Source organism: Dendrobates tinctorius, unplaced genomic scaffold (genome assembly GCF_039654945.1).
Source record: "Dendrobates tinctorius isolate UK_male_01 unplaced genomic scaffold, ASM3965494v1 ptg000150l, whole genome shotgun sequence".
NCBI classification, from domain to species: domain Eukaryota; kingdom Metazoa; phylum Chordata; class Amphibia; order Anura; family Dendrobatidae; genus Dendrobates; species Dendrobates tinctorius.
Window position 1 is genome coordinate 2,625,291 of NW_027361817.1, and position 20,857 is coordinate 2,646,147.

The 20,857-nt window shown below is 43.5% G+C and overlaps 1 protein-coding gene across 3 annotated transcripts in view; it reads left to right on the top strand.

Annotated features, from left to right (window-relative positions):
• USP22 (ubiquitin specific peptidase 22) overlaps positions 1-20,857 on the top strand; it is a 118,047-nt gene that overhangs the window by 16,530 nt on the left and 80,660 nt on the right. For all 3 annotated transcript variants that reach the window (XM_073546666.1, XM_073546665.1, XM_073546667.1), the window contains 3 exons: positions 3,464-3,596; positions 6,306-6,419; positions 13,986-14,030. In XM_073546666.1, coding sequence (XP_073402767.1) covers positions 3,464-3,596; positions 6,306-6,419; positions 13,986-14,030 — 292 coding nt within the window. The remainder of the gene's footprint in view (positions 1-3,463; positions 3,597-6,305; positions 6,420-13,985; positions 14,031-20,857) is intronic.

The window sequence follows — 20,857 nt, forward strand, 5'->3', positions numbered from 1 at the left end:
TGTTTAGCTAATTTGATTTTTTTTTTTTTTTTCTCTTCTGCTTTTCAACCTGGATACGATGGTCCTCAGTTCGCTCCCCCTACCACCCCCCTTTTTTTCCAGCGTTGGTTGACCCTTCTATTTTTACAATGGTTGTCTTACCCTCTTTGGGCCCGACACTGATACTTTGGATGGATAAAGGTACGCACGCCCTGCATTCAATGATGGCTCTCAGGATGTATGTCCTGAGGTCTGCAATCTCTTCTAAGCCATTTCAGGGTCACAATAGCCAGAGGAATTCATTTGGCTATTCAGGGGTTTTTACTACTTTACAGGTGGCCCATCCCAGCAGAGATTATGGCGTATTCCATGTGGTCGATGTCCGCCCTCTGGGCCATTCTGCTTCGCATGCTGACCGAACAAGTCTGCAGGGCTGTGTTTTGGCTCAGCATTGTTCACATTCTTGAAGCACTACTCATGCTCAGACTTCCGCAGTACGGTCCTCGGCAGATTAGTCTGCAACAGGCGGTAGGGCACCTTTTACTCAGCCACTGCATGGGTTTTATCTGTTACATGGTTGCCCACCCATGGACTGCTTTGGGACGTCCCATGGTCTGTGTCCCCCAATGAGGCAAAGGAGAAACAGGGATTTTTGTGATGACTCACAGTAAAATCCTTTTCTTCGAGACGCTCATTGGGGGGGACAGAGCACCCACCCTGTTGGCCTGAAGACGTCAGCTTCTTGTCTTCCATTCAGTGGGTTATACTCTGATATGATAATGATCGTACTCTGATATATTAATGATCTCCTACTGCTTTTGCACAGAACTGGTTCACCTGGGGCCAGCAGGAAGGTGTATGCTGCGGAGGAGGAGCTAATTTTTTTTTTTTTTGTCTCAACTTAGTGTCAGCCTCCTATTGGCCACAGCATAACACCCATGGGCTGTGTCCCCATGGTCTGTGTCCCCCAATGAGCGTCTGAGAAAAGGATTTTACAGTGAGTTATCACAAAAATCCCTGTTTTTTTTTTTTTTGTTTTTTTTTTTCCTCTGCAGCAAAACCTGATCTCTTGGCAGGAAAGATGCTGCAGAAAAAAACATGTTTTCCTTGTTTTTTCTTGCATTTTTTACTGTTTTGGCATGCTCAATTTGTCTTTTGTGCATGCTGGTAAAGTTAATGTTAAAAAATAAAAAAAACAGATGGTGTATAGAATAGTTTAGATCTGGACAAACTACTACAGGGCGTATGCAATTTCTAGTGATCGCGGCTAATCTTGCCATTACAAATGCTAGACTATTGCACCTGTGTCAACAGGGCCTTGTTGGTAGCCAGGTTGCTGCCTAGTGTAGCATTACTATAGATGGCTTTTTGTTGTACACATTTAGGCGACTAAGGCTGGTTTCACATTAGCGCATTTTCAGCGCGCGCACGGCCGGGGGTAGCTCCGCCCCCGATCCGGCTCTCTGCCCGGCGTGCCCGCCCCTTCCTTGTAGCGCCGCCTCCTAGCGGACAGCGGCGCCTGCGATCGGCGCACCCTATCTTTAGCATAGGGTGCGCCGATCGTGCGCAGGCCGTGCGCTAGTTGCGCTTTGACCTGCGCTGCGCACTTTTGACGGTGCGCCGTGTGCGCCAAAATCCGAAAAGTTTGATTTTGGCGCGCACGGCGCACCGTCAAAAGTGCGCAGCACAGGTCAAAGCGCAACTAGCGCACGGCCTGCGCACGATCTGCGCACCCTATGCTAAAGATAGGGTGCGCCGATCGCAGGCGCCGCTGTCCGCTAGTAGGCGGCGCTACAAGCAAGGGGCGGGCACGCCGGGCAGAGAGCCGGCTCGGGGGCGGAGCTACCCCCGGCCGTGCGCGCGCTGAAAATGCGCTAATGTGAAACCGGCCTAATGTCCTTACTACTGCACTAGTCTAGCCGGCTTCTAATATCTGCAGATATACAAAATGTGACCAGCACTTAGCCCAAGTCAGGCATATTCGTTCATGAGATGGTCAATCTGACAAGAGGCCATAGTTTTGATGGCTGCTGTGTAACATTGTAAAAACAGTGTAACCCAACGGAGGCCAAATTTTGGCCTTTGTCCCCGATTGATGTAATAGACATTGCATCATTAGGCCTCTTTCACACTTCAGTTTTTTGCATCAGTTCAAATCCGCCAAAAAGGCAGACAAGCGGATCCGTTCTCAACTGATGTGAACGGATGGCACAGGATCCGTTTTCAGACGGATCCTGAAAATGAGGAAATTTAAAAAGAGAGAGAGAGAGAGAGAATGAATTTCGGGTTCAATTAGTGTCTGGAGGATCCGCCAGAGAAAAAAACGTTGCAAGCTCCGTTTTCAAAACTTTGAGGATGGTGACGGACAGCAACTTTTGGCGGATCCGCAAAAAAAATGGATGCAACGGACGGAAATCCGTCACAATCCGCCAATAATGGAAGTCAATGGGGGAAAAAAAACGGATCCTCAAAAGAAAATTGAGGATCCGTTTTTTTCATAACCTGGCGGATTGTGACTGATTGTAAAAAAACTGAAGTGTGAAAGAGGCCTTACTCATCCCCCTAAAAGCATTATTTTATATTGCAACTTTTGCATTTTTCAGATGCAACATTGTGTTACTGTAAAAAACTTCCCGCATTTTAACATCTTGATTGGTGGAGGTGCAGGCGCTGTTTTTGAAGTCATTCGGGTCTCTGTCGTTTAGTTATGATATTTACTCCTTAATTGGGTGGTCTCCTTGCAGCCATAGACCACCTCATGACTTTGGCAGTGAAGCTAGAGCCATCCAGAAATGTTAATGTAGTATTACCTGGTGGTCACACATGTAATGCACAAACTGCTCGAGTTTACCAAAAAAGACATTTGTCCTGCTTCATGGGTGTCTATCATAGGGGTTGTCTCCCTTGCCCATTATTTAATCTAGAAGGCAGAAGACACCAGTTCCATTATTTGTGTCCTGATCAAAAGGGTTAAAGTTGGCCAATTAATCTTTCTAATACGGCTCCTTGGAAGTATCAAAGAGCTTCCGTACCTGTCAGATGTGACATTGAATGTTTGTCCGCAGCTTGATACTTGCTGTGATGTGCAGTGTGAGCATAGTGCCACCCAGCGTGGGTACAGGACTTCCACAGTGGGGTTGCCATGGGAATTCCTCCAGTGTGCGGGCGGCCATGTTTTATGTAGCAGAGAGCAGTATAATCACTGGACTATTAATCCTTTACTGCAGTGATGAGGACTTTCGCCCTTGTTACATTTTCAGTGGGTCTTTTCCACAGTATCCAGACTATCAGCTGAAATAAAGGAAAAGAAGCCAAGTCCTCGTTAATGTCAATGGTTTTCTTTACAAGTTCTGTCACTGTACCGCATGTATGTTCACGACTGATTGTCATTGCTGCCTGCTTCTAATCGAAAGAAAATCCTATTTCCTATTTTTTGTGTAAGATTGCTTTTTATGTTTTTGACACTGGAACGTTTTGTTGACAGGCCAAGTCGTGCATTTGTCACATGTGTGGCGCCCACCTGAACAGACTACACTCTTGCCTGTATTGTGTGTTCTTTGGTTGTTTCACGAAGAAACACATTCACGAGCACGCTAAAGTCAAGAGACACAATCTAGGTGAGTGGTGACCTGTGACTAGTATACCGGTGTGGGTTATATTGCTTTTTTGGGGGCTGTCACAACATCTGGGTGCCTATTGCTCTTTGAAAGGACAGCCACCCAGTGTTCTCCTCTGAGCTTCTCGGCAAATACCATCTAACCCAGCAGCTTGGGCCTGTAAAATGGATTTGTAGCAGGTCCCAGAATCCGGCATGTTGAAAATGGGATCAGATCAGTGGGCAGCATGTCATAGATCAGATTGATGAACAATTTTGTGGGAATAAATTAAGTAGTTGTATTTTATTAATTGAAATCCCTGGTGTTTGTGTACCTGAGTCCAGTGGGTGGGCCCTGTATGACTGCATACAGTGATATTTGTCAATCACTGGGTAGGACCGCCCGCTGGACTTGTGTATACAAACACCAGGGATATAATGAATTAAATAACTTCTGCTGAATCTTTTCCAGCAATCCCATGTTCTGCTCAACTTCTTTCCCTATGCCATGCTGTACACAGATCAGCCTGCATGTACAACGTGACAGGTTCCATCTTAATCCAAATGACTGACCTCTTACATGCCAAAAAAAATGCAACAGTTCAAAATGTGCTCCTATACCTTTACTGGTGGGAACTGAAGCTTTGTTACAGGACGCCTACTTTTCACCCAGTAGTAAATTATCATTAAGAATCAAGTTTGGCCACTTTTCTCATGTCAGTATTTTGCATTCATATTTCTCAGAAGTACCAAATTTCCATGTGGCAATGCCATGGGCGTATGGTGTATTATTACAGGCAATGGTCCCTGAGTAGAAGTAAATAAGTTGGCTCTTGTCCAAAACTGTATATAGTGCCACCTGTAACTATATACACTGTACTCAACATCCGACCCATAAGTCTTGAAACATGATTATCTTTAATAGATTGCAAAGTAACGCCTTGTAAACGACAGCCGATGGTCATGTATGGAGTTGATCAGTGCTTTAAAGTAGGCCTGTCTAAATGGACTTTTCTAGGGCCACCTATAGACGGCAACTCTACTTTTCGGTCTTCTGGAGGATGGCCAATTTGCATTAGTGCAACAAAGACACAATCTTTCCCAAATTTTCCTCTGCCGCATTTCTGGTGTTGGCTCAACATAGCTGTGAAATTGATGTCTAAGAAAAAAAAAAAAATGTCCTCCTTTGAGTTTTGGCGCTTATTGTTACATATGGAGTTTGTCAAGAGCCCTGGAGCTTACAGGGTGGATACACCACGAGCACACAGTATAAGTGTACCCTTTAATGTAATGCAAAATGCTGATGTGACACTGCTTAAAATGCTGATGTGACAAACGTTTAGGTCTGAATTAAGTACTGAGCATTTGCCAGTTTTTCAGGGTAAAACACATTGAAGTGTTGCAAAACTTTTGCACAACTCTATATTTTTAAGCCAAAGAGGCTGGAGCTGGACCAGAACAGGGTGTCAGCAAGTCAGATTCATCATAAGTTGTGCTACAGAAGTGGAAGTGGCGCATGGCAGTGGTTAGAAGCACACAATCATAAATGAACTAAGTGCACCGCACTCCAGTGATCTGGATACATGCAGGGCTAGGGTGCTCGACAGGTGTTGAACTTAGCCTATCAAAGTTTTTATACAAAGGGCTTTCAGGATTGTTTCATCCAAATCTAAAGTGGAATAATAAGTGAGGAGCCGTGTCGATCATACATCTATTTCTTGCATAGCTACATATAGGTCAAAGAATGTATGGTTGGTCTTCTGCTTCAAGAATCTGCCCATTTGAGAGATGAAGGGATAAGTATACCTGTGATCCGTTACAATAACATCATGTTGGTTTTCTCCATCACTTCAGCACATGTTGTGTTGCCAGACATTGGGGAGAGAAGTGTGGCAGAAGTGTGATTTATTTAGAAGGTGGAGTGATATAGCAAGCAATATTCAGACTACAAATTTTTCGTTCAATCCCTTGTTGCACTAGCCTCTCCTACTTGGCCGCTCAGGATTTTCCTGCTCCATCAATCACTAGTCTGCCTGAGCCACTGATTGGCTTAGTGGTATTTCCTATGTGTCTAGAGGGTCCAGGACCAAAGGGAATTAGCGGATCCTCTGTGCAGCTGATGAAAATGCCAGGAGACACTTGATCTAGACACGACCGGTTCTCCTTTTACTGCAGCTTCCCTCACTGACTTGCACAGCTCGCTGGTTCATACATTGGTGCTGGTAAAAGGGTGTATGACCGGTCCATCAGCCTTGTCCAATAGAAAAGCAGTTTTCTCATGTGAGTTGCGGAATTGGATAAGACTGATGGACAGGTCCGATCACATGCTCTTCTACCAGCACCATTGTATGGACCATTAGGCTGAGGAAAGCTGCAGTAACAGGAGGACAATCTGATAAAGATTAGATCTATCGCTGTATCACAAAATCATGTTCTCAACATATCTCCTAAAACTCATAAAATAAAGATAATGTGGCCAACCCCAATACCTCATTCTACAGCCAGCAATAGACCATGTAATACAGTATTGAAGTAAAAAGTCAACAAATGTGTGCAACCCCTTTAAAAACTGACCAGCCCCCTTTATTTCTAGCTGTTGTAAATGTAAGCGTTCCATGCACCACATTCTATGGTTCACACTTCTCTGTTAATAGTTACGTTTTAGCCAAGCTTATGTCAGAAGTATTTCTTCCTACATTACTTACAACTTCTTGTTTTGTTTTTCCTTCAGCCATAGATTTGTTGTATGGGGGTATATACTGCTTTATGTGTCAAGACTACATATATGATAAAGACATGGAGCAAGTTGCCAAAGAAGAACAAAGAAAAGCTTGGAAACTACAAGGTACATCTTTTCACAATGTAATATTGTAACGTCAGTATGGTCCCCAGTAGGAAACCATCGGGGTAATTCCAGTTGTTGCTGTCAGTGTTTTATTTGGTTGTGCTCCAGGGGTGCGAGGAAACTCTCAGATTTGTAAAAACAAAAGTGTGGCTTTTTTTCCTGACACCTGTACCCTTTTTTTTTTTTTTTACATTTTGTGGTGCTGTGAGCGGGCTTTTTTTTGTTTTGTTGGACCCTGAGCTGCAGATTTTGGTGCAAATTTTGGGTACATATGCCATGTTGATTGCACTTACGGTAATTGTGTATTGTTTTCGTAACTCGGTCACAATCCTGGTTTTCCGATTCCCTCCTTCAATGTACAGATAAAATATAAAATTAATTGACTTATTCAGACACTGATGCTGAATCTTTATTAATTCATGTGTTTATTTTAGAATTGTTTAAATTTTGTAAAAAAAAAAAAACAATTTTCACTAATTTTTTTTTTAGTCCAAAATATATACGATATAATGCAATACCACATTGCAGTATATAGTGAAATAGCTGTTCTCCTATGGCTGAGCTTCAATGGGAGACCAAAATGGCCGTTATGGGTCCTCCTGCATGAATCAGGTGATAGGTTCCCTTTGACACCTTGAAGGCCTCCAACGTACATTTTCATCAAAGCGCTGTGCAAAGTTTAAAGCCAGTTCTACGAGTGGCTATGTGACTGCCATGGTAGCCCATTGGTTCCCTGCAGTTGCAGTGACCGTTGGTAGCTGGTGTGTCATATAGCCGCTGCCATTACCGCAAATGGTGGTTATGTAACATAACTGTCTGCCACCTATGAAGCAGACTCCGCTCCTGAGCTGGTTTCATTCTTTCCATAGCTGTACACCCGAGGTCTTTAACCCCTTAACTCCCGGAGCTCTTTTCGTTTTTCGCTCCCCTTCTTTCCAGAGCCGTAACTTGTTTTTTTTTTTTTTCCATCATTATGGCTGTGTAAGGGCTTATTTTTTGCGGGGCGAGTTGTACTTTAAACGACACCATTGGTTTTACCATGTCCTGTACTCGAAAACGGGAAAAAAATTCCAAGTGTGGTGAAATAGCAAAAAAAGTGCACTCCCACACTTGTTTTTTGCTCAGCTTTTTTGTTAGGTTCATTAAATGCTAAATCTAACCTGGCATTATGATTCTCCAGGTCATCAAACATGTCTGTTCTCTTTTATCTAAGTGGTGAAAAAAAAATTCCAAAAAAAAAAATAAATAAATAAATTGCGCAATATTCTGAGACCCGTAGGCGTCTCCATTTTTCGTGATCTGGGGTTGGGTGAGGGCTTATTTTTTGCGTGCCGGGCTGACGTTTTTAATGATGCCACTTTTGTGCAAATACGTTCTTTTGATCGCCCATTATTGCATTTTAATGCAATGTCGCAGCGACCAAAAAAACGTAATTCTGGCGTTTTTAATTTTTTTCTCACTACGCCGTTTAGTGATCGGGTTAATGCGTTTTTTTTTGTTTTTTTTTGATCGGGCAATTCTGAATGCGGCGATACCTAAGATGTGGGTTTTTTTTTTTTTTTTTTTTGTTTTTTACATTTTGATTGGGGCAAAAGGGGGGTGATTTGAACTTATATTTTTTTTTTTTTTTTTTTAAACTTTTGGCATGCTTCAATAGCCTCCATAGGAGGCTTGAAGCATGCCCAACTCGATCGGTTCTGGTACATATGGGCAATGAGCAGATCGCTCATAAGTAGCAGATTTACCGCAGTGCTTTGAGCACCGGCCACCGGGCGGCGCTCAAAGCCATCTGCCTGCAACAACCATAGAGGTCTCTCTCTACGTGATCGGGTTCAGCGATGAGCTCACTGCCGGGCAGGCGGCCGGAAGTGCTATTTAAATGTCCGCTGTCAGCTTTGACAGCGGGATTTAACTAGTTAATAGGCGCGGGCGGATGGCTATTCCGCTCGTGCCTAATGCGGGCACGTGTCACTGGTTTATAACAGCTGACATGTCGCGGCTTTGAGGTGGCTCACCACCTCAAAGCAGGGGTTCCTTACTGATGACTTACTATTCTGTCGTCTGTAAGGAAGAGGTTAAAGAGTTAAAGGGAACATGTCACCTCACTCATGCTGCCCAAACCATGGGCAGGAAAAATCACCGGCTCTAAGAAGAATCCTGCACTCTGAAGTGAGTACAGTGGGAAAAAAAAGACTTTTCGTTCAGTAAAGACTTTTATCAAACATACACTGTAGGGACAATCAAAAAAATAAACATAAGAGAAAATGCATAATTTAACAAGGAGCGGGGAAAAAAAACAAAATGACGTGTATACAATAATAAATCCAACATAATGCTCCAATAAAAGCCACTCATTGCAGAGAATATAATCGTAGCAAGGTGTTTCTCAGAGAGATGATACAAATAGTACAGTATAGTTTATCCAAGGTAGAAAGAAAGCAGTGCCTCTTAACAGGTAAGTTACTAATATAGAGCTGCCAGGTCCACAGGGACCCCACCAAAAAGGGAGGGAAACATAGTTAAAATAAATAACATTAGATAGTAAGATGATTTGGGTGAGGATCCCAGCTAAGACTTGTATCCAGACTCCACTAAGACATCCAGTATATGGTAAAACGGCAAAGGTGAATTGCTGTAATAAAAATGCCTAAAGAGTCTTACCATGTGTGTTAGTCCACAAAGTGTGGGATAAGAAAGAACTGGTGCTAGGCCTCATGTGGCGGAAGTGTGTCAGCAGTTCTTGTATGGTGGAGGCATTGATGCTATGGACTGGCCTGCCCGATCTCCAGACCTAAATCCAATCAAGTACATCTGGGACAATTGTGTCTCGTTCATCCACCAACGCCACGTTCCACTACACTGTCCAGGAGTTGACTGATTCAAGTCTGGGAGGAGATCCCTCTTCAGATCATCTGCCACCTCAGCAGGAGCATGCCCAGGCATTGTAAGGAGGTCATACAGACACATGGAGGCCTCACACACTACTGAGCATCACATACTTGTCTTTGTCTTGAGATCTTTCCGCTGAAGTTGGATCAGCCTGTAATTTGATTTTCCACTTTGATTTCGAGTATCATTCCAAATCCAGACCTCCATGGGATATTAATTTTGATTTACATTGAACATTTTTCTTTTATTCTTCTCAGCACATTCCACTATGAAATGAATGAAGTTTTACAACAGGAATATTCATTCACTGATATCTAGGATGTGTTATTTGTGTTCCCCCTATTTTTTTTGAGCAGTGTATAACAAAAGTCCAATCTCTGTGAATGAGGTGTCATAGTATACTGCATCCCTTGTAATTTAACCCCTTAGCGACAGAGCCAGTTTGCAGCTTAATGACCAGGCCAATTTTTACAATTCTGACCACTGTCCCTTTATGAGGTTATAACTCTGGAACGCTTTAATGGATCCCGCTGATTCTAAGGCTGTTTTTTCGTGACATATTGTACTTCATATTAGTGGTAAAATTTCTTCGATAAGTCTTGTGTTTATTTATGAAAAAAATGGACATATGGCGAAAATTTTGCAATTTTAAAACTTTAAATTTTTATGCCCTCAAATCAGAGAGATGTCACACAAATTTCTTAATAAATAACATTTCCCACATGTCTACTTTACATCAGCACAATTTTGGAAGCAAAAATTTTTTTTGTTAGGAAGTTATAAGGGTTAAAAGTTGACCAGCGATTTCTCATTTTTACAACAAAATTTACAAAACCATTTTTTTTAGGGACCACATCATATTTAAAGTCATTTTGAGGGGTGTACATGACAGAAAATACCCAAAAGTGGCACCATTCTAAACACTAGACCCCTCAAGGTGCTCAAAACCACATTCAAGAAGTTTATTAACCCTTTAAGTGCTTCACAGGAACTAAAGCAATGAGGAAGGAAAAAATTAATATTTAACTTTTTTTGCAAAAAATTTACTTCAGAACCAATTTTTTTAACACTTGTGAAAATAAAAAGAGAAAATCAACCACAAAATTTGTTGTACAATTTCTCCTGAATACGCCGATACCCTATATGTGGGGGTAAACCACTATTTCAGCACACGGCAGAGCTCGCAAGGGATGGAGCGCTGTTTGACTTTTTCAACGCAGAATTGGCTGGAATTGAGATCGGATGCCATGTTGCGTTCGGAGAGCCCTTAATGTGCCTAAACAGTGGAAACCTCCAACAAGTGACCCCATTTTGGAAACTAGACCCATTAAGGAACTTATCTAGATGTGTGGTGAGCACTTTGAACCCCCAAGGGCTTCACAGAAGTTTATAACGTAGAGCCGTGAAAATAAGAAATCTATTTTTTTCCACAAAGATGATCTTTTCGCCCCCAAACTTTTATTTTTTACAAGGTTAACAGGAGAAATCATACCCGCACAGTTGTTATGCGATTTGTCCTGAGTACGCCGATACCCCATATGTGGGCGGGAACCACTGTTTGGGCGCATGGGAGAGCTCGGAAGAGAAGGAGTGCCATTTTGGAATGCAGACTTTGATGGAATGGTCTGCGGGCATCATGTTGCGCTTGCAGAGCCCCTGATGGGCCTAAACAGTGGAAACCCCCCACAAGTGACCCCATTTTGGAAACTAGACCCATTAAGGAACTTATCTAGATGTGTGGTGAGCACTTTGAACCTTCAAGTGCTTCACAGAAGTTTATAACGTAGAGCCGTGAAAATAAAGTCTTTTTTTATTTCCACAAAAGTGATTTTTTTAGACCCCAATTTTTAGACCCCCAAAGTTGGCAAATAGTGGAAACCCCTCAATTCTTGCTCCAACCCTAACCCCAACACACCCCTAACCCTAATCCCAACCCTAATCCTAATTCTAACCCTAATTCTAGTTCGCCCTAACCCTAGTCGTGACCCGAGCCCTAACCCTAGCCCTAGCACAACCCTAGCCCAACCCTAACCCTAGCCCTAACCCTACCCTAACCCTAGCCCAACCCTAACCCTAATGGAAAACTGAAAAAAAAAATATTTTCTTTATTTCATTATATTGCCCTATATAAGGGAGTGATAAACGGGGGGGTTATGTACTATTTTTTTTATTTTGATCACTATGATCGTTTATCATAGTGATCAAAATAATGAATGGAACCTGCCAGCCGGAGCCGGCAGATTCCCGGCGGGCGCACTGCGCATGCGCCCGCCATTTTCAAGATGGCGGCGCCCATCGGAGGATGCCGGCGGGACGTGGGACCACCGGGAGGGGACGGAGGGCCACGGAGAGGTACCGGGGGGGGATCGGGGACCCTATTTCTCTCTCCTCTGATGTGCGATCACATCAGAGGAGAGGGAAATTAAATGTAAAATCGCGGCTTTTTTTTTTTTTTTTGCGGTCGCCATTATAGGGTTAATAACAGCGATCGCAAAAGCGGGGGTCGGTAAAAACCGACCGATTCAGGTTCTCTGGGGTCTCGGCTACCCCTGGCAGCCGAGACCCCGGAGAAAATCCGACACTGGGGGGCGCTATTCACTTAAATCACAGCGCCGTGAATTAATGGCGCTGTGGTTTTAGTACCCTTAATTACCGCCGTTAAAAGGCGTATCGGCGGTCGTTAAGGGGTTAATATGTGCACCGCTGTAGACAATGGCCGCTTGTATTCTGGGAAGCTGGAGGCCCCAGTATATGTCTGCTAAACATGCCTGATGTAGCTGCAGTTCCCCCCGGGGATTACAGACCACCTGATAAATGCTGCTTTCCAGCAGCCCAGTGTTACCTTGGTCTTGTGCCTCCTGGAAATCTCCCTCATAGATGAAGTCCTGGTGTCGTCACTGTGCTGCCATGGCAACCTACATGGAGAAGCATTGCATCCTCTGAGCATTGCAGTTGTGACTGAAAGCCAACATTTGGGCCATAGGAGGCCATTACCTTTACAATTTATCACAATGCTCCATCATGCTTATAGCAATATCTATGATCCCTGTTATCTTAAAGTGTATGAAATTTAAATTTTTTGATTTCCACAGAATAACATTTGGCTGCTGTGATAAAATATTCATTTGCTGTGATTATGGGGAGTCAGCCATGAGAGCAGATCTAGAGGCATGCTTTTCCTGCAGTGTTGTCCTCTCAGTATACATGGAGGTGGGATAAGAACAGCGTTATGTACATGTCTTCCTCAAGAATGATTGCTTGCGCTGCTGATGGCACAACCGGGCCCAATGGCCGCTGCTGAGCTGCTCTTGCCAGGCAGTGACATCCATATGCCTCTTCCTTCGGTTGAGAGAGGCTGGAGGGAGAAAGAAGAGGCACTGAATCACCTTTCCTATGAGCGGCCATTTCTCTGGCCTGTGCAGATGAAGCCTCACAGATCATTGTTTTGTGATGTGAGTTGGTGGAGGCCGCACACTGCTCCATCTGCACAACATGTCTGTCACCACACTTGTCGGGTTACATTTGTCTTGCTTCTGCCACGGCTCCTGCGTGGAGTAAAGTACTGCAGTGCGCAGGCATCGGGAAAGGTCAGAGGTCCGGTGCCTGCTACTCTGCCCTCAACAGGGCCGAGAAAGTACGCCTGCGCAGGAGCTGCGGCAGAAGTAAGGAGGAGGTCATCTCTAGAAGAAGGGAGGCGCCGGACGAGACCATCCATCGGACCGGAACGGACCCCCGGGTGAGTATAATCTAACTTATTTTTCTTATCTTTCAGGTTACATCGGGGGCTTATCTACAGCATTACAGAATGCTGTAGATAAGCCCCTGATGGCTGTGGCCGCAGCTTATAGGCTGAAAATGGGGTGACAGATTCCCTTTAAGTCCTGTATGTACTGACATCTTGGTTTTTTGGCAAAGAAAAAAGGAAGAAAAATTTTGCTTGGGATTCCCTGAGGTAATTTCACCCCCAACCCAGGTGTGAAGCTGGGAAATGCCATTTGCCTCAGTGAATTGGTTGGCAACATTGAGGGGCATGTCAGAATACAAATTTTCATCTATTCAATGCAACGTCCAAGTCCCCTGACAGCATTCTCAACAGAAAAGACACGTGAGCCCTCCCTAAGGGTGTATCCCTCATGGCGTTTGGGCAGAAATTGGTCACGAGTCGCCATATTGTAGTATTAGTCTTGTAAGACATGACTTCTAGAGATGGCAACACACTTCTCTACAGGTGGCATGTGGTATTGCAGCTTTGGTACTTCTACTTAAATGGAATCTGTCACCCTTTTTTAGGCCTATGAGCTGCCGTCATTGACATCAGGGGCTTATCAAGAGCATTCTGTAATGCTGTAGATAAGCCCTGATGTAACCTGAAAGAGAAGAAAGAGTTAGATTATACTCACCTGGGAGGGCGGTCCGGTCCGATGGGTGTCGTGGTCCGGTACCTCTCATCTTCATATGCTGTCCTCTTCTTCCCTTCCTGTCGTGGCTCCGGCGCTTATTCATTACAAAAACATGTATGATTAGCAACTGCATTTTCTAAAAGCAGTATAAGGTAGTTAGCTATGTACTGTTCTTGTATGTATGTCGTTTCATATAGTTTTATGACAGTATACTACCTTGTAATGTTTACTATTCTCAGCAGCAATTTTTAACTTTGTTTTCTTTTCTTTAATAAAGCTTTTGCTCCATCCTTGGTATCTCCTTACCAGTATGCAATGACAGGTAAGAGGCTTTATTGATCCTTTTTGTAAAGTTATGTTTTATCCATTAAAGGGAATCTGTCACACTTTTTTTGGCCTATGAGCTGCCGCCACTGACATCAGGAGCTTATCTACAGCATTCTGGTCTGGTCTGATGGCCCGCGCCTCCCATCTTCATACGATGCTGTCCTTTTCTTCCCTTCCTGCCGTGGCTAAGGCTCTCTGACCTCTCCCTGCGCACTGCAGGACTGTGCTCTGCCCTCAACAGGGCAGAGCAGTGCGCTTGTGCCGGAGCCACGACAGTAAGGGAAGAAGAGGACAGCATCGTATGAAGATGGGAGGCACTGGACCGCCCCCCCCGGGTGAGTATAATCTCACTTTTTTTTTTTTTTTTTTTCCTTCTCTTTCAGGTTACATTGGGGGCATATCTACACCATTACAGAATGCTCTTGATAAGCCCCTGATGGCAGTGCTGGCAGCTCATAGGCCAAAAAAAGGGTGACAGATTCCCTTTGAGTGTACCTTTTATTTGATTCATGCTGCCTGGATTGCAGCCAGCATGAATCTATCTGGCTATTTTATTGCAGCCATATTATACTTGAAAAAGCTGCAACTTTCAGACAAATCATAACACTGGTCAACGCAATTTTTCTGGCAAAAGGTTTTAAAACATATTTTAAGTCAATTTTGGCTGCTGATTGCGAATATGAACTCCGATTTTGGCTGTCACATCAGGTTTCGAGATTTTCAATTTTTGATGAAAATTACTACTATCGAACTTTTTTTTATGATAAAACACATGATTTTCGTTACTACATTTTGTATATTTTTAATCAAGGAATAGCAAAGATTACAAAGTCTATGTACAGCAAATCAAATATACTTACAGAATTAAACTGCAAAATATACAAACACAAATATATATGGCACACAGATGAATGGCAAATGGCAGTAATTTGAACTTTCTTTTCTTGGCTGATCTGTGATGTACAGCTTCTGGGTTGTCTATCAGCAAGCTCCAGCAATAGTCAGCCATCATATGTGAGTCCCACCGACCTTGATACCGTTCTTCCATTGTTTTAATGTCCTGATGAAAACGCTCCCCTTGTTCCTCGCTCACATCCCTATGGTTCTCTGGAAAAAAAGTCCAAATGGCTGTGTAAATAGTGAATCTTGATACTCATTCTACATCCAAGATTTCGCAGACTCATTAGTAGCTCTTCCACAATCTCTTCATAGTTGTCTGCTTTCTTATTCTCTAGAAAATTCTGCACCACATTACAAAATGCATTCCAAGCTCTTTCTTCTGTCTCATTCATTGATGTGATAAAATTTGGGTCTCTCATAAGTGTTCTTATTTGAGGTCCATCAAATATTCCAGCCTTTTTCTTCTCTTCACTAAGACCAGGAAAACTTGAACATATACAGTGCCTACAAGTAGTATTCAACCCCCTGCAGATTTAGCAGGTTTACACATTCGGAATTAACTTGGCATTGTGACATTTGGACTGTAGATCCAAAAAAGAATGTTATTTCTTTGTTTAATTTTTTTTTAAATTGTGAAAAGTTTATTCAGAGGGTCATTTATTATTCAACCCCTCAAACCACCAGAATTCTGTTTGGTTCCCCTAAAGTATTAGGGAGTATTTCAGGCACAAAGAACAATGAGCTTCACATGTTTGGATTAATTATCTCTTTTTCCAGCCTTTTCTGACTATTTAAGACCCTCCCCAAACTTGTGAACAGCACTCATACATGGTCAACATGGGAAAGACAAAGGAGCATTCCAAGGCCATCAGAGACAAGATCGAGGAGGGTCACAAGGCTGGCAAGGGGTACAAAACCCTTTCCAAGGAGTTGGGCCTACCTGTCTCCACTGTTGGGAGCATCATCCGGAAGTGGAAGGCTTATGGAACTACTGTTAGCCTTCCACGGCCTGGACAGCCTTTGAAAGTTTCCTCCCGTGCCGAGGCCAGGCTTGTCCGAAGAGTCAAGGCCAACCCAAGGACAACAAGGAAGGAGCTCCGGGAAGATCTCATGGCAGTGGGGACATTGGTTTCAGTTAATACCATAAGTAACGTACTCCACCGCAATGGTCTCCGTTCCAGACGAGCCCGTAAGGTACCTTTACTTTCAAAGCGTCATGTCAAGGCTCGTCTACAGTTTGCTCATGATCACTTGGAGGACTCTGAGACAGACTGGTTCAAGGTTCTCTGGTCTGATGAGACCAAGATCGAGATCTTTGGTGCCAACCACACACGTGACGTTTGGAGACTGGATGGCACTGCATACGACCCCAAGAATACCATCCCTACAGTCAAGCATGGTGGTGGCAGCATCATGCTGTGGGGCTGTTTCTCAGCCAAGGGGCCTGGCCATCTGGTCCGCATCCATGGGAAGATGGATAGCACGGCCTACCTGGAGATTTTGGCCAAGAACCTCCGCTCCTCCATCAAGGATCTTAAGATGGGTCGTCATTTCATCTTTCAACAAGACAACGACCCAAAGCACACAGCCAAGAAAACCAAGGCCTGGTTCAAGAGGCAAAAAATCAAGGTGTTGGAGTGGCCTAGTCAGTCTCCTGACCTTAAACCCAATTGAAAACTTGTGGAAGGAGCTCAAGATTAAAGTCCACATGAGACACCCAAAGAACCTAGATAACTTGGAGAAGATCTGCATGGAGGAGTGGGCCAAGATAACTCCAGAGACCTGTGGCGGCCTGATCAGGTCTTATAAAAGACGATTATTAGCTATAATTGCAAACAAGGGTTATTCCACAAAATATTAAACCTAGGGGTTGAATAATAATTGACCCACACTTGTATGTTTAAAATTTATTAAAATTTAACTGAGCAACATAACTTTTTGGTTTGTAAGATTTATGCATCTGTTAATAAATTCTGCTCTTGTGTGAAGTTTGAAGGCTCTAACTTATTTGCATCTTATCAAACCTGCTAAATCTGCAGGGGGTTGAATACTACTTGTAGGCACTGTATATACACTCACTGGCCACTTTATTAGGTACACCATGCTAGTAAGGGGTTGGACCCCCTTTTGCCTTCAGGACTGCCTCAATTCTTCGTGGCAGAGATTCAACAAGGTGCTGGAAGCATTCCTCAGAGATTTTGGACCATATTGACATGATGGCATCACACAGTTGGCGCAGATTTGTCGGCTGCACATCCCTGATGCGAATCTCCCGTTCCACCACATCCCAAAGATGCTCTATTGGATTGAGATCTGGTGACTGAGGAGGCCATTTGAGTACAGTAAACTCATTGTCATGTTCAAGAAACCAATCTGAGATGATTCAAGCTTTATGACATGGCGCATTATCCTGCTGAAAGTAGCCATCAGATGTTGGGTACATTGTGGTCATAAAGGGATGGACATGGTCAGCAACAATACTCAGGTAGGCTGTGGCGTTGCAACGATGCTCAATTGGTACCAAGGGGCCCAAAGAGTGCCCAGAAAAAATTCCCCACACCATGACACCACCACCACCAGCCTGAACCGTTGATACAAGGCAGGATGGATCCATGCTTTCATGTTTACGCCAAATTCTGACCCTACCATCCCAATGTCGCAGCAGAAATCGAGACTCATCAGACCAGGCAACGTTTTTCCAATCTTCTACTGTCCAATTTCGATGAGCTTGTGCAAACTGTAGCCTCAGTTTCCTGTTCTTAGCTGAGAGGAGTGGTACCCAGTGTGGTCTTCTGCTGCTGTAGCCCATCTGCCTCAAAGTTCGACGCACTGTGCGTTCAGAGATGCTCTTCTGCCTACCTTGGTTGTAACGGGTGGCAATTTGAGTCACTGTTGCCTTTCTATCAGCTCGAACCAGTCTGCCCATTCTCCTCTGACCTCTGGCATCAACATGGCATTTCCGGCCACAGAACTGCCGCTCACTGGATTTTTTTTCTTTTTCGGACCATTCTCTGTAAACCCTAGAGATGGTTGTGCGTGAAAATCCCAGTAGATCAGCAGTTTCTGAAATTCTCAGACCAGCCCTTCTGGCACCAACAATCATGCCACGTTCAAAGGCACTCAAATCACCTTTCTTCCCCATACTGATGCTCGGTTTGAACTGCAGGAGATTGTCTTGACCATGTCTACATGCCTAAATGCACTGAGTTGCCACCATGTGATTGGCTGATTAGAAATCAAGTCTTAACACACAGTTGGACAGGTGTACCTAATAAAGTGGCCAGTGAGTGTATAGTTCAAGCATTCTCCACTGTGATTGAGAGCTTTGACGAACTGCTTCATCAATCCAAGTTTTATGTGCAAGGGAGGAAAGACAATGTTCTTCCTATCCACTAGAGGATCATGGATGAAATTCTTATCGCCAGATGCCAAACTCTGTCGCTGAGGCCTTTCAGTTTTCACCCAATGCTCTGCTGTAGCTCTACTGTCCCATGGAATTCATGAAAATGGGCTATATACCTATAGCGCAGAAACGTGATGTGATAGAGAAATTATAAGATCAGATTTGATTTCAGCACCCTCAAATTAGTCTAAAACTGTTCTTAAAGTCCATGCCAGAAATTTTCTTTTTTTTTTCTTTTTGTAGACCAGTTGTCCCGGGACCGTGTCTCGGCAGCTTCTCCATGCCCACCTTCCCTAGACTGATGGGTCTCGCCATTTGTGTGTGCTTTCCTATGCACACATGTATGGAGAGACCTATTAGTTAAATGGATTGGGGTGGAGAGAAGCCTCCAGGGACTTGCCTCAGTTGAGTCATCCAAGACACAGTCCCTGGCCAGCTTGTCTAGTAGGTATGTTTCCTCTGAAACCCTGCAGACAATATGCACTGCTGCAACGACGTAGCCACACTTGATTTATGCTGTCCGGGATTCAGGCAGCATCAGTTAGAAGACAGGTTTCCTGTAAAATTGATCAATAACCGGACTTCAAAATACAAGCACTGTGCGTTATTAAATGGATATTGAGGCTGGTGTATTTACGTGGACCATGCATATCAGGATGGCAATGCAATTCTTATATTAAAATATAAGGTTTCTCCTTGTGGAGAGTGACATACCAGCTCTTTCTTGTCAAGGTAAGTAAGGAGGCTTATTCGCTGTGCAATGCTCCTCTACCAATAGGTGGCGCTGTAGAGTAAAAGTCCTCTTTCTCTCTGAAGAGGCAATTTGTATATTAAAATGTGCTTTATATCAGTCCCAGAATAGAATTAAATGTCTTATAAGTCAGTGTACTAAGTGTATTCAGCGTCCGCCAACCCATCCTGACAGCTGCAGCTAGTACTGAACAGCAGCAGGTGTGGCGTTGACAGCTGTTCAATCAGGCGAGGTGGGCAGAAAGTTCAACTTATATATGGGATTATACAGCCCTTATGTCATGTATTTTCAGATTAAATACACCACCCTCTTCAGGGTGCATCATTATCCTTTAAAGATCCATCAATTCATATTGTTAAATCTGGTGACTGATCCACTTTGCTACCAACCTTATTGTATATATGATGGGACGATGCTATAGTATATTGCTTCGCCTCTACTAAAAGTGCAGCATAAGATCACCCCGCTATGAGGCATCATCACCAGCGTACTGGCTGCCATGCCTAAAGCCACACTTGGCAGAGTGAAGGGGGACAGCTCTCCACACTTGGATGAGAAGCTATTTTAGAGGAGAAATACACTTTTTTTTTTTTTTTTTTTTTTTTGCCATTGCCACCAATGAAACACGCAAAAGGAAGCACTTTTTGTATAACTTGGGCAGGTCAAGAGCCTGGCACTGTAGTAGTCAAGGATCATGTTTGCCTGTAGCATGTTCACAACATGTTGTCTATGCCTCTTTCTTAGGTGGGAAATGTCTGTGCTGACTCATGCAGGCTCATTTTGCTTCAGCAAATCCGCAGTCTGACCACGAACTATATGGAGAGAAGTATTAGATTACACCTCTTATTCATTGAGTTCAGGATTTTCATTCAGTCCCGTTACCAAAGATGTATAAATGAAGCACCTAGTCTTGTAGTCTGCCTTTACAGACCCTTGAGAGAGAGTGAGTCGTTCTTAAGAACTCAACCGCGATCCTCTAATAGAATCCCACTGTTGTAGCAAATCCGTTATGGAGTTTCTTTCCACCTAAATATTCCACTAACTGTGAGTGGTATTATTAAAAAGTGGATTTGTTTAGAAACCAAAGAGACTTTGGTCGGATCATATAAAGTTAGAGCGGGGTTGCATAGTGTGGCGGAGGGACATGGCACAAAAGTCATCATCCCTCAATATCTAATTAGAGGGGAGTTGTCTGTGATTGTGGCGCCTCTAAAAAAAAAGATATCTGTACATTATCGGGATGTTAAAGTGCCAACAAACTACCATGGAGAGGGTAGGGGGTTCAGTACAATCAAATCATGTAGAAAAATGTACGCGAACTATAGAGTAAAAAATCTTTAAACATAAAAAATACATAAGATTGATAAAAAGTAGGAAACCACAAGGTGGTGCCACACACCCACAATTGTAATTAAACAGGAGGCTGCAAGAGTTATACCTAGTACATAACCATATTTTATTCTACCATAAAGACACTCTCCAGAGTCGAAAAAGAACTCCAGGTAGAGAAAAACACATAAGAATAACACAGCACCTCAGATATAATGATATAATGTATTATCTCTGCGAGGTGGTTGCCCCAGCACATGTTTCTACACTCAGTCTTCTGAGGTGGAAGCACACCAACCAGAATCCCAAATAGATTATAAAAAATTGGTTATGGAGACTGAATATCTCCTCTGTGAGGTTATACAACCATGCAGAATGTGTCTACAGACACCACGGAGATTAGTAAATAATGCCTCGGTATTCCCCAAATATGTATGAG